Source organism: Silene latifolia, chromosome 11 (genome assembly GCF_048544455.1).
Source record: "Silene latifolia isolate original U9 population chromosome 11, ASM4854445v1, whole genome shotgun sequence".
NCBI classification, from domain to species: Eukaryota; Viridiplantae; Streptophyta; class Magnoliopsida; order Caryophyllales; family Caryophyllaceae; genus Silene; species Silene latifolia.
In genome coordinates, this window is record NC_133536.1 from 66,500,446 (window position 1) to 66,515,184 (window position 14,739).

A 14,739-nucleotide genomic window follows, 5' to 3' on the forward strand; every position below is an offset into this window, starting at 1 on the left:
AGTCGTGGGGTTCCTCCTAGGACTTGCAAGGCTCTAATCCTCTTTCAAGCGGCTTAATCGTCATTGAAGCCATTAGTTAACCTAATCCTTGTACTATTATATATACCTCTCTTGTATTTAGAGGAGATTAAGCTTCCTTAGTTTAGATTAAGCCTTCTTAGATTAGATTAGGAGTAGATTAGAATAGATTAGCACTTAATCTTTCCACAAATTACACATGTTCCTTAATTATTGTTCAAGATTTATGATTGGGTAATTGAAAATTATTGGGTTATGTTAGGCCTGGAAATTCGCATATATTTCAGGATAACATTTTACCCTGGCCTGACCATCAGGATACCAAAAGACAGGCGCCAGCGAAGGAGAGGACAACGGTCAAAATATAAGGACAATATTTGACAAATTCAAAGATAATATTATTGTCCATATTCGGATAATAATTGGAGCATTGATGAGGAAGATTTGGTAATAAAAGCCAAGCAATTAAGAGAGTAATTAAGCGCATTAAGGAGCATTAATCCGAGCAATTAAGAAGGAATATTCAGCATTAAGTACGAGATTTGGCAGCCGTTTAGCTTGGCTATATAAGGAGCATTTGAAGATCATTTGGAGGGACACAACGCATACTCAAGCATAAAATACTCTCATACAATACTTAAGCTATTTTTACAATCATTTGTGCTAATTACTCAATAATATAGTGAAATCCTCTCCTGGCTTGGTGCCCGTGGTTTTTTCCCATTCAAGGGTTTTCCACGTACAAATTTATTGTCTTATTTTTACTTGTTTATCTTACTTTACTCTTCTTGTCACATACCCTGCCCTGCATATTCACAGATAAGTTCGAGCTAGTTAACCCTGCCTAGACTTACCCTGACCTGATTTTACACTGCGTAAAATCCATACAAAAATATTGGCGCCCACCGTGGGGCATCTAGCTCTCTAAAATCTTTTTTCTTATCTCACAAAAAACCAAATAACCTACAAAAATGGCCCAGCCTGAAAGGATTCAATAACCCTCTAATTAAACTCTTTTAATTATTTATCTAAATTACTCATTGATTTAGATGTTGATCTAGTGCATGCATAACATAATGTAAATAGAAAAGTAATAATAATATTCCTTACAATATTGAAATCGGTTTTTAGGGCACAAGTGAGGACTCCTTCTCATTTATTCTTGAGCTACAAATTAAAGGATGATCCTCCTAAATCCAAATAGTAGAGATTCTCCTCTTGATGGCACCAAGACATCCCCTTAAATCTAATCATATATTAACTAGATATATTAATTAGAAACCTTAAAAATAATCTTAATATTATTTCTTATTATTACTCTAGTAATCTCAATGAATATTAGATTTTAGAACAATTGTATTTTCTAAAACTTATTTTAGAGAGAATGTGAGAGAGGTTGTTGTAAAACAAAGTATAAGAATGAATTGATAATTAGAAAAATTCTAATTCTTGTAGTGGGGAGGTAAAACCGGTGGGTGGGGGGTGGTCTAAGGACCCAATGCATGCCCTTCAACTTTTTAGAGTTGTTCTTACCAAAAGAACTAGGGTGTAGTCTATGATTAGATGGTAATCATTATGCTTTTAACAATTAAAAATAATTAACCATATTAATCCTAAACCCCTCTAAAAACCGGTGCCTCTATGTAATATGGAGTCCATTTTATTTTCGTCAATTGTCATTTTGTCATATAATGTGTGACATGTAACATGTAACATGTTGTTAATAATATTAATGCATATTTAACAATTAAATATCATTACATATATTAATATAATTATATATAACAATTGACTAGTAATTCATGATCACATTTATATAAAATGGTTCATGTTAATATAATCTACAACATATTGTAATTATAATTAACCGATCATTCTTGATTTAAATTGTTTCATAAACAAAATTTTAGTAATATAACCTTTTAATTACTAAAACGAATCTTATTTAATCGAATTACAATAAGATTCATATCCTCACTCACATATGTAAATTGTTCAATTTTAAGGAATTAATTAATCCGTATCGATATACAATTAATTAATTTATCTATTAAGGGAATCGTCCTTTAGGTGTGACCTTAAGGGATCAACTGATCACCACCGTCAAACGACAGTAATTCAAACTCTAATCAGTCAATCATTACCGATTAATGTTGATCAGTTGATGTATAAAAATGAATCAACCCTTTACGTATTCTTATTATGAGTTTCAATAATGTGATCGCACTATTGTTGAGGATACATTCTCCAACAATCTCCCACTTGTCCGAGACAAGTGTGCGTCACCAATTCTCTTGTCGTATTACAATCTCCCACTCAATGCAAGATGTCTTGCAGGTCGTTCTTGCAAGTGATCATATCAAGAGTGGTTTCCTCGATCTGGAGAGTAACTGTCTGATCGGAATTATCTACCGTAGATAAATTCCGAGCGTTGCCACGCATTTTCAGTTCACTACTCCTCGAGTGGCCCTGAGATTTTTTAAATAACCCTGACAAGGGGGTGGACAATTCCTATCGCACTATTCCCTTTGTCTAGCCACAGCTCATCATGACCCAAAAGATGCCCATTTGACCTCATTTACGAAAGTCGTAGAGCATAATTTAAAGTCACTTTGAAACTATGCCAACTTGGGCGAACAGTCTCTAGCCAAAGAATTGACTCAAAAGAATACTATAGTAGCTCTCGCCACGACCAGGCTATATGAATTACCAGAACTCTATAAGCGGTCACTGCCCGACAGAGTGTCTCTTACAGTCTGCCTATGTGATCGACTAGTCATCTCTTATGACCCTATGACACTTGAACTTGCCATCAGTCGACTCACACTCTAGTCACTTGGAGATGTCACCTCATATGAGTGATCAGGGGCAATTACTATGTTAATCCAGTTCACTTTAATAGGGTTCAATGTTGTCTCAACAAACTATTTGGATATAACAAAGTAATAGATGAGTTTAAGAAACTCAAACGATAAATGTGATTATCACATATGAATAGTCAATACCATATTACTACTTCATATCATATAATCTAAAGTGTATATTTTACACTCGTCAAAGTGCAATAAAAGCTTGGTTTAGTGGATATACCATGTATTCATTTAGTTCAACTTTATGAATTGCTTTTTCCTTCAATTCAATGTCATTTCTATTGTCATGAACTTTTCTAAGTACATGTCTAGACTTCTTCATAGACTTGGGCTCTTTAACTTGAAAGATGCTCCCACTGTCATCATATAACTTGTGATAAAATACTTGGTGAAAGGGTCTACCTATAGTCCCTTTATGAACCACCTTATCACAATGTACTCAGACTCCATTTGTAGAATTTGCAATGGTTGATTCTAAAACATTTTTCTAGTCACTTACTCCTGAGTCAATAAAATTAGCCTAGGATTTCGATAAATCCTTATAGGTTTGGAAACTAGAGTTTGTGTAACCCTTCAACACAACTTAGTATGTCGTCCAAACACAAGAACGGATCCTCGGTCCTTCTCAGGAATTATAATAGATGTTCTTGAAGGCTTTCAAATGACTTTTATATGAAATAACTTGTTATTGACTCATTATGCTCCAAGGATATGATTCATCATGGCATGTGCATATATTGGCATACATGATCATTCTAATGGTGGAAACATTAACAATCGATTTCACGTGATCAACAACTCATGGGGTTCAGTGAATGACTATGACTCTCTCATAGTAATTCCACTTTCATCAAAATGAATAACCTCCTCAACCTATGTTGATATTAAACAGATAAACAATCTTATCAATCATAAGATACTTATCTAAGTGCCAATCTAAATTTCCCTATATCATGATAGATTTGGAATTTTAGAATGCATCATGTCTTCTTTCATCGAGAATTGAAAACAAAAACGCTCCTTCATCGATGGTAGTGTTAGCATGTCATCCTTAATGACATTAACACGAAAGACAATTTCTCCCACTGATCTTCATGTCTTGACATGACAATATTAACTCCCACTTAAATCCATGTACATTCATGGCTTCTCGACAACTCGAGTAAAACCATTTTCTCATCACATAATTGTAATGATCATTTCAATTTTAAGTGTTAATTAAAACCTCGTGCTTATCTAATACACACACTCTTTTCTAAATACCTATTTAGAAATTGGTTTTAACATCTAACTTGATTATACACACTATGAGGTGTAGCAATGATGATATAGATCTTAGCATAGTTACCCTTTAACTTAGCTTTGTAGACAATTTAATGTCTATCTATGCAACTCTTATGCACAAATTTCACTTGGGTTCATTAGGCTCTTATGTAAAATTGAATTGAAATTACTTGACACAACCACTTCATAATCTTTATTGAAAAACACTTTCTTTTGGTCTCCTCACTACTCCTCAAGTTTGACCTAAGAAGCTTTCTTTTGGTCTCCTCACTAGTCTCGAGTTTGACCTAAGAAGCTTTCTTTTGGTCTCCTCACTAGTCTCGAGTTTGACCTAAGAAGCTTTCTTTTGGTCTCCTCACTAGTCTCGAGTTTGTTGCTAATTTTCTCCCACTCTATCTTTTGAAAAATACATCTATTTTTCTCGAAAGATAGCTATATAAGCAACAAACAATTTGATACTTAAACTTTGTGAAGGAAAAATATCGCACATTATGACCTTAATAGATGACCCTCTTGTAATGACATTGTAATCTAGTAGTAAGATAGACTAACCTTTATAAGATAAAGGATTGGACTCATATCCATGTCTTATACAATTTTAGAGTCTTAAGACCTCCCATAGCTCGTATGGAGTCTTATAAGGGGTTACAAGTCTTAGTTATAAGTGGTGTTATCACTTGGTTTATAAAATTCTCTACCTTGAGTTCAAATAACTCTATTTGACTTTATAATCGTTCTTTCTTATGTCAAATAAGATGTGATATTTAGTCATAAAAGCATAAGAGGGAATCAAATTCATGGCTTATGAACTCATTACAATGATCCAATCGTTGTAATTCTTTTATGATCAATTTAAGTCAAATCAATTTATGTTGTTGATGTAAAAAGTGTATAATGACAAGTTTTTAGAACAAAGAAAATTCCATAAACGGAATGACTTGGGTTGAAAGCCAAGTCATTAAAATCATACAACCATTGTTTGCAAAATGGAAATAAAACAAATTTTCATGTCCAACATGGAAATCAAAACGAGTTCTAAAACAAGTCAAAATACAATAATACTAAGAAGACAATACAAAATAAAAACCAAGCTTCCATAGGTCTTCTACTATGGGCGGCTACCCTAGCATCCCTTTGTTGAAGATCTTCCTCAAGCTTGCTTCTCCTTGCCTTTGTCTTTGCTCACATGCCCTATATTTCATTAAAGGGGGGTGAGAATCACAACTTGTATCTAAATACCAAAGTTGGGATTTATATCAATAACACAATAGATTAGAGAATTTATTACCTACTGGAGTCACACGTCCTGCTTTGACATCTCCTAGATACTTCGGGCAATTACATTTCCAATGGCCCGTACCACAACAATAGTAGGACTTAGCCGGTTGTCAGGTAGCCGGTCGACCGACTGGCGGTCGATTTTGGCTATCATGCATTGTAGGTGGGACAGATTTGGTGGTTGCTTGAGCGGCGATTGCTCCTAGTTTGTCGTGGTGATTTATGGTGATGTGGCGGTTGATTGGGTGGTTGAATAGGGTATGGTAGAGGACGATGCTGCTGCTGGTTCACGGTGGTTGGTGCCGCCATGGTGGAGATGGATGCCAGAGGTGCTCCAGGTGGTGGTCCACGATGGTGAAGGAGCAGGGATTGGCTTGTGTGTTCCTTGCTTTGTTTTCCTTCTCAAGCTCGAGTTTCTGTCTCGTTATCGCCTTGCTTGACTCGACGTCGAGAGTCAATGGTTGACTTTCTTTGGCCCATCTTTTGATATCCTTTCGTCTCGCCTACATATTATATTAATAAAATAATAGTAACACGAATAATATATTAAAACCCGATTAATTACGAATACTTATTATAAATTAGTTATTAAAATGAACTATTTAATCATTTAAGCACGCAAAATCGAATCGGAATAAGGTAATAGGACGGGGCTAGATCGTCGTAAATTAGGACGATATCACTAACTTGTAGGGCTTCTCCTAAAATGTCGTTGACTCCTTCCTGCTTCAACCGCCACTTTGTATATATTGTTTTAGGGTGGTTAGTCGAACTTCCTAGTTTGCTGCCAACATGGACTTGGTATTTCTAGAAAGTAGGAACCGTTTCCTTGCTTGCTAATTTGACATGTGCTAAATGTTCATAGTATCAAATGATTGCCTTATGTATATTATATTCTGGTTTGGCCACTATGATAGGTCTTCCATCCATTCCCTCTTCTGGATGATGCATGGACGTTGAGTAGTGCACTAGTTGTAATGCCCCTGCCAGGCATTACTAGGCTTCATATAGTCTGCTCAGAGTAGAATTTATCCTAATTCTACTCAATAACGGGCATGTTTGTTTGTTTGTTAGGTTAAGATTTTTTTTTTTTTTTTAAAATAAAACTATATGGGTCTACAGGTTTGAGCCGAATCCCATAAAACAGACTCAGACCCGAACCCGAAAATTTATCTCTGACTCATACTCGACCTGTACCCGCTCGGGTCGCAAAAATTCAGACCCTAACCCGACATGTTAGCGTCTGACTCGTAGGGTCCGGGTCTTCGACCCACTACCATTCTTAGTCACATCACCCATGCCTGCTACGGATCAGAGGTCATACATCTCGATGCGTGCTACGGATCACACGTCATCTCGTGCCTGCTACGGAGCACAGGTCATGGAGAGCCTACTATGGATCACAGGTCCCTCTTGTGGCGGGTACACAAAGACGAGGCGATCCGGGGGCGGAGTCAATCACCCGAATTAACCCCTCGTCAACAATCACAATACAATAACACAACAATCTCAATCATGAATTCCAAAAACATAATCAATCTCATAATCATCATAAGCATGATTACACATATAAACTGATAGATGAGTAGGGAAACCCTACCTTAGCAATAATCTGACACGCAAAGCAAGTAATCAAAACCGTTCTTCTACGAACTCGTCACCTACAGACAATGATCGCATACAATTACTATAAATTCTATATTCCTATTCAATAACCCCATACTATAATAACTTCCACCAAATCCCGAATTCTAGGTTAGTCTCAAGTGAAAACTAATTACGACACTTAGATTTAAAACTTACGCAAATGAAGATGGAGATCAAAACCATAATACGACAATTGCAATGGATCTCTCTCAAAATGATTAGGAATTGATTATGAAATGTTTAGGGTTGCTAAAATGAGGTATAAACTAGTTAACGCATTTTAAATGAAACCCTCGGCCAAAACAAAATAGAAACCGTCGAAACCCGCTGAACCGACTCGCTCAAAGGAAATGCAAATGAAGATGAAGATCAAAACCCTAATCCGACAACCACAATGGATCTCTCTTAAAATGATTAGGAAATGACTATGAAATGTTTAGGGTTGCTAAAATGAGGTACAAACTGATTAACACATTTTAAATAAAACCTTCGACCAAAACAAAATAGAAACTGCGTGACACTCACTCGACCGAGTGCCCCAATCTTTACTCCGAGAAAAACCTCCTGAAACTTTCCAGAAACTCTCATGATATGCCCACTCAACCGAGTGAGACTTAGTCGACCAAGTGAATTATGGAGTATTACAATAACCTTTTTAAACTCTTCATTAATTTCCTCACTCTCTCAACAACGCTCCTTAACTTTCATTCTCACTCATTAACAACATATAACCCTCTTATATAATACTCATCACAAATCACCTTTTAACATTGTATACTATAAACTACATTTGGCTGTGTTTGGATAGCAAAAATGGAAGGAAAGGGAGGGGAGGGAGAAGGGGGGAAGAGAAAGGGAGGGAAGGGAAGGGGAGGGGTAATGGAATGTGGGTATTTGGATACAATTTCCCTCCAAATCTTGCCTATTGTGGGGAGATTTTTTTTTTTTTTTTTTTTGAGAAAAGAACAATTCATTAATAGAACGCCATACGGCACTTACAAAGAATAACTATAATCGAAAACAAATCTAATGGAAACCAAAGAAAAATAATTTTCTTATAAACTAGGGATCTCAAAACAGCATCTGACAATTCGGCTCGTCCTATTATCGCTATCTTCATGTAGCTTTTGAGGGGATCCTTCGTTTGATTTATGAGATAAAATTTACCTCTGACTGGTTCCAAAGATCGTTGACAAATCACTTTTACCCTTTGAAAGAACACGCTGCAAACCATCAACGAACTACTCCTGACTATATTACTGAAGAAACTAAAACCACGAATAAATGGAAAACCCCCGAAATAAGGGATGGAAAAACGATTCTCACCAAAAGGGAGACACTTATTGAATAGAAAATGGGTATGCATACTATTGATTAAAATTTGAAACAATTTTGGGGCTTACCATCGATCGATTGATAATCGATGGAGCCCCTTGTATAATTTGATGGAGGCTAGGGTTTTTTAGAGAGAGTTTTTTGAGAGAGAATTTTAGAGAGAGTTTTAAAGATGAAATTATATTATTGTGGGGAGATTTTGATTTGCCTTGGAAGAGGGAAAATGGATTCCTCCAAATCTCTCCTCCTCCATTTTTCCCCAACCTTATTTGCTATCCAAACAAGGGATTTTAAATCCCCTACTCTCCATCCCTTTCTTTTTCCTCCAAATCGCTCAATCCAAACACACCCAAACACCTTTTGTTAAGCATGAAATAACAATGGAGATTAGAGGTTCCAACATAGAATTTCAAAAGGGTAGGGACATAAATAAGAAAGCCAACAAACTCAGGGTAAAAGAATGGAAAGATATTGAATAATTCTTACTAGAAAAACAAATCATTTAAAATTCCAATTGCCAATTAACTTTCTTCAATATAAAATGCTCATACAAAACGAAAAAATTACAATGTGTTCATATGTAGCCCGAGCGGGATTGGAGACCAAAACTAGTAATTTGAACTATCCAAAGAAATTTTATTGCCACATTTGAACAATGATCGAGAGCTAATCTTAAACAATAATCTTGGATTCAAATATTGCTTACAAGAAACGTTGTAAAAAAAACACAATTAAAAATCAAAAACCAAAGCAGACAAACTAATAAGATAAGCATTTAAGGTGTGTTTGGAAAGGGAGGGGAGGGGGAAGAAGGGGAGGGAAGGGGAGAGAAGGGAAGGGGAGTGTGGTTGTTTGGATACAATTTCCCTCCAAATCTTGCCTATTATGAAGAGATTTTGATTAGGCTTGAAGGAGGGAAATTGGATCCCTCCAAATCTCTCCCCCTCTATTTCCCTCCACCCTCATTTGCTATCCAAACAAAGGATTTTAACTTCCCTACTCTCCCCAGGGAATATTATCGTACAACCAGTTGTATAATAGCATTATACATCTGCCTCAAAGTTGTTGAGCTCTTACACAAAGTTGTTGAGCTATTTTACAAATATTGAGCTATTTTGCGAAGTTATTGAGCTTAATAATTATTCTGTTAAGCTCAATAACTTTGTATCATAGCTCGATAATTTTGTTAATAGAGCTCGACAACTTTGTAACAACGCTCACAACTACATTGACTAAGTTCTATATACAACCAGTTGTATAATACATTAACCGACTCTCCCCCTCCCTTTCTTTTCCCTCAAAATCCCTCAAACCAAACACACCATCAGACTATAAACCCAATTTTAATTATTTTTATAAAGATTTGGGAGATGAACAAATACACTCAATACAAAGAAAATAAAGGACTTTCTAAGGCCCATGATAACATTCCAACAAATAGAAAGACTGTTCATATTGTTGTTATAACACATAACAGGGAGTAACGAGTTTCTCAGCTCGAGCTTGGCTTGCAAAACCTGAGCCAAAATTTGACCAAACTGATTCCAAGAGTTTGTCGAGCAAGCTTGGCTCAGATCACTCACACCAGTGTGCAGAAGATTTCAACTTTCCTCATTTCTACTTGAACCCTTAAAACAGACTTCTTGAAACTGAGAGGATACAAAACTCAAAAAAAAAAGGAAGGAAAAAAATTCCAAAATTCAACATGATAAGAGAGAGCTCATTAACCTAATTCTTGTTGTAATCAGTTTTGTAAACAGGATTGTCACGTAGACCAAGTTTAGTAAGAACAAAGCAATAGGAATCCCAATCAGTTCTCCTGAGATATTTCAGCAGCTTCTTTCTTTTTTGCACCTTTCCGTGGAGTCCCCGAAGTGAATGTTTATCCTATATTCAATAATTAGGCATTAATTAAGTTCAATAATACCAAACGTTGAGTCGTGTTGACACATCTGAACAATGAGAAATAATGGATTGATAAAGCTGCTATGAACAACTATTTAGTCTTTAATTTTCCACATCGAGCATATGGTGCTCTGATCAAGAGCAAAGTGCACTAGACAAATAAAAAGTGCAGGACTCTTGAATAACCAGAAGTGCATCTACCTTCTTGTGCAGCACGGAAGAGAGGTGATGAATCTCCGTTGTCAGTTGCGCAACTGCAAAGTGGATATAAATTACAATTTTGTTATAAAGCATGGATGACAAGATAGTCCTGAAATTGTACCTATACATAAATTTACATAACAATGAAGCAACATTTTGACAGGCCTCCTAAAAAGTGGTTCGCCATCCACAAAAAACAATTCCATAAGATCATGGACTTGTCATTCATTATGTTATGGGTGATCACACAAAGCTGCTCTGAAATGCTGTATTGCTGTTGTCTAGTGATTTGGGGTTGGGTAAAGGTGGCTGAGCTGTGTGTATGTCTGTGTGGTGGTGGTGGTGGTGGGGGTGGGGGGGAAGGGTGATAAAAAGTTCGTTCAGGTTGTGTTTGATTTGGGAGATATCTATTATCTTTTTTGCTATGGCTACTGAAACTCCCTCATTAGCATTAGGCTAGAGAAATACTCCGTAGTTTACATTTCCCAAAAGTTAATTAATCAATAGGCCAAGAATCCCAGAACATACATATCCTTTCCAGCCAAAGACAACACCAAGCCATATTTGCAAATCGACACACACACCCGTGTAATTCAAAGGACACTTAAACAAACACATATAAAGTGAGGACAGCTTGCAAAAAGAAAAGAAATTATGCAACACCAATTTTTAAAGATACAAAGCGCAGACTACATGAAAACAAGAGCAAGAAGCTAAGATTAATGAAACAAAATGTTAATAATTACACTGTAATAACTTTGACCAACGCCCAGCACCCCACCAGCATGTAAGGTAAAGGTAAATTTCTTCTATGTAGGAAAGGTCAAAGGCAACGAAGTTTGAAGAACACACAAATTAGATTACTTACTTTGAACGCGCGCTGATCCACAATCTGTCTCAGACATTTTGAACTCATCTCGCACTTTTTTCAGCTCAAGCTTCAATTTCTCAGCAGCAGACATGTTATCTGGATGAAAGTACTGCAGTGTTGTTCATAGATAAGACATTTTTTCATGAAATAATGATCACTTTAGCTCTCTCAATCAAGAAGCTATAAAATAGCGTTGAAGTAGCTTACCAGCCACCTATAGGCTATAGCATGTTAACGCTTAAGAAGCAAAAATAGAGGACGAATTGATATCCAAAAAACCCAAGAAAATATCTTAATGAAAGGCACATAGGAAAATATTACCTTTTCAATTAACTGTTCCTGAGGAACCCCAGGAGTAGATATCATAAAACCTGGACTCAGTATATCCGATTTCTGGGCTGCAAAAAAGAAAGATGTCATTAGTAAATTCCTCTACAAAAATGTGCACTTGAACAAAATGTAAAATACCAAAAATTTGAACTGAATGATTGTGACTCTACCATGTATGCACCAAACATTTCAAATATTCTTCCTATATTATAGATAGGGTACATTACGTGTTTAAAAAAAGTGACCACCGTGAAACCACGCAGATAAAGGTCTCAAACGGACATGCTTTTCAAAAACAATCCTAGGTAAGCTTCGACGGTTTGTCACAAATCCCAATTGATATATCCAATTTCACTGGCAATAGAAAGCTCCCACAATATACCTACGTACTACAAATTAACCTTTCATATCTAATGACAAGGGGTGATGGGAATGGGAAAGCAGAAAGACTGCAAATTTAGCATGCAAACACTACCAACAAAGAATCTTTCAAAGGCCCTTGTATCCACCCTAATAAAGGACACAATCAATATTCTGGAACATGTTGAATGATCAGGGCTTTGTCCCGATTCATAAAAGAAACATAATATCCCATAAAACACACACAATGTGTTATCTTCCTAACGCGTTTGACAGATGAATTCACTTCCTCATCTAGTTTAAATATTCGGCTTTAAAACCTTGCATATCATGTAAAGGGGCATAATACTTGCTTCGCAATACAAAGTGGCCACCATACATCACCCCCTCTTAAATTAAACGCAGCTTTTGAACTGACATACATACATTTCTAAACACTCCATACTCCAGCTAAAAACCAACATGGCAAGCTACAACATTAATAGTTTTTTGTTTTTTTTTACAAGTACTTGGATACAATCAGCCAGAACAAGGGTATAATACAATTAACCCAAAACGATAAATAAACAAACAATAACACAATTAAGCAGCTACTACTAGAAAAACAAAATCAATAACGATAAGAAACACTTTACCTGACTTCTTCTCATCACTACTATAAAGCCGCATAGTTACAAGACTCTTTCTCAATTCCCCCATTTGGACACCGCCCGGCCCTTTATCAGATTTCTTCCTTTCTTCCTCCTCTTCAATCTCCTTAAGCTTGGCCAACCTCTGCTGCAACTCCGACAGCGTAAACAAACCCTCCTCACCTTCCTTCTTCTTATTCTTCGACAAGGTCGACACATCCGGCCTCAATTCCTTCAAAGCCTTACCTAATTCAGCATGAGTATACACCTTAATCAAATTGAATCTCGCCGGATCATTCTCATCCGATTTCTTCACCCCTTGTTTTTCCTTAATCTCTTTCCCAAATGACCCGCTTGGCAAATTATTAAATGATCCGCCACCAATCACCCTACTCGTATTAGTATTAGTATTCGTATTAGTATTCTGGGTAAAATTATCCGACGAGAATGGCTGATTCACGGCATTATTACGCCTATCATCGGGTTTCTTGTCCCTTAGTTTCTGCAAACTCTCTCTAATTCTATCGAACGATATACTATTACCCTTGGAAAAGCTAGGGGTAGGGGTAGGCCTAAGATTATTTGGCGATGAGCGAATGCGAAACTCGGATAAATTCTTTCGGATTTCATCAAACTGTGAAGAGCTTGAGGATTGTTGTTGTTGGCCGGATTTGGGATTGATTTGGGAAAAGTAAGATGAAAAAGGGGAGGGTTTAGGAGGCTGATTGTCGCCATTATCGTTGTTGGAGGAAGCAGAAGAGTAGAGGCGAGAGAAATTGAAGAGAGTATGATGAGATTTGAGATTTAGATGGTGAGATTTGTGGCGTAGAGCTATGGACGCCATTGTTGGGTGTTCGAGTTTCTTGTGATTTGGGGGTTTTACGCATAAACCCTAATTGCAAAATGAACATATGACGTCTCGGTGACTAACTGGTAGATTACTCTAAGGGTCGTTTGGTTCGTTAGCAACGGTAAATTTAACGGAAGTAGTAATTCACATGATTATGCATTTCATGTGAATTGGGAAAATTCGTTTGGATGGAATGCGGGGAGTGAGTTTCACAGGAATTCTCACTTACCTAGGAGACTAAATAAGCAACTTCCTCCATGATGGAGGTGATGTGTTCATTATTTACGCACTTTTAAGCCCTCAACCAACCTAATTTTGCATGGCAATCTAGCTAGTTATCGTCATTTTCATAGTCATTTGCTTCATATTTGCTATTACCTCCCTTTTATGGTCGTTTGTAGAAAAGGAGCTAATTGACGGTTTTAGCATGATTGTAGGCTTAAATGAAGGCAAATCGACTCGTTTAATGATTGGTAAGGAAAAGGAGGCAAGTCACAAGGATCTTAGATTAACAAAACAAGATTAGGGATGGTTTGGATGCTAAACCGCCACGAGTTATGAGGCAACGATGACGAGAAGAGAGCCATTATAAGAGTAAATCGCTAAAACCCATACCAAGGAGTGTTGCTTTGTCTCTAAAACTATGATAGATGGAATGGTGTTGAAAAATCAAGTGGTCTAGGCTTTTGAATCACTCGATTCGGAGTCCGGAAGAGCAAATGTCGCCTATTTTTATAATCGGAGCTCAAGTTGAGCACCGACTCGAGCGAGTCAGCAACGGACTCGAGCGAGTCACCACCTAACTCGAGCAAGTCAGCCAAGGACTTGCACGAGTTGGAGAACAAGGATGGCCTCTTCTGGCCAATCCCCACGAGTTGCACTGAGCTCTTGCAACGCGATGGTTCCTCTTATTGGGCCAACACTTCATTTAAGCTTCTAATTAACCCTAATCTTGTAACCACTATATATCCAAATTTGTAATAATTTGAGGTTAAGGCTCTCTAGAGAGAGGATTAACCTCTCTTTAGATTAAATTAGACTTAATTTTCCCCAATTAATGTAATCTTTCCTTAATTACTCTTCAATTACTTCTAAATTTAGCATTGTTGTTGAATTTCTTTAAGTTTTGTATTGAAGATTGGTGATAAATCTTCATTTTTA

The 14,739-nt window shown here is 36.7% G+C and overlaps 1 protein-coding gene across 1 annotated transcript; it reads right to left on the reverse strand.

Moving 5' to 3' along the window:
* Positions 1 to 9,759: 9,759 nt before the first annotated feature.
* On the reverse strand, positions 9,760 to 13,789 carry LOC141611716 (uncharacterized). The gene is made up of 5 exons (XM_074430315.1): positions 12,735 to 13,789; positions 11,731 to 11,807; positions 11,407 to 11,518; positions 10,539 to 10,591; positions 9,760 to 10,319 (listed from the first exon to the last, which is right to left on the reverse strand). The coding sequence occupies exons 1-5, from the start codon at positions 13,570 to 13,572 to the stop codon at positions 10,161 to 10,163; spliced, it is 1,239 nt and encodes a 412-aa protein (XP_074286416.1). The 5' UTR covers positions 13,573 to 13,789; the 3' UTR covers positions 9,760 to 10,160.
* Positions 13,790 to 14,739: the final 950 nt, after the last annotated feature.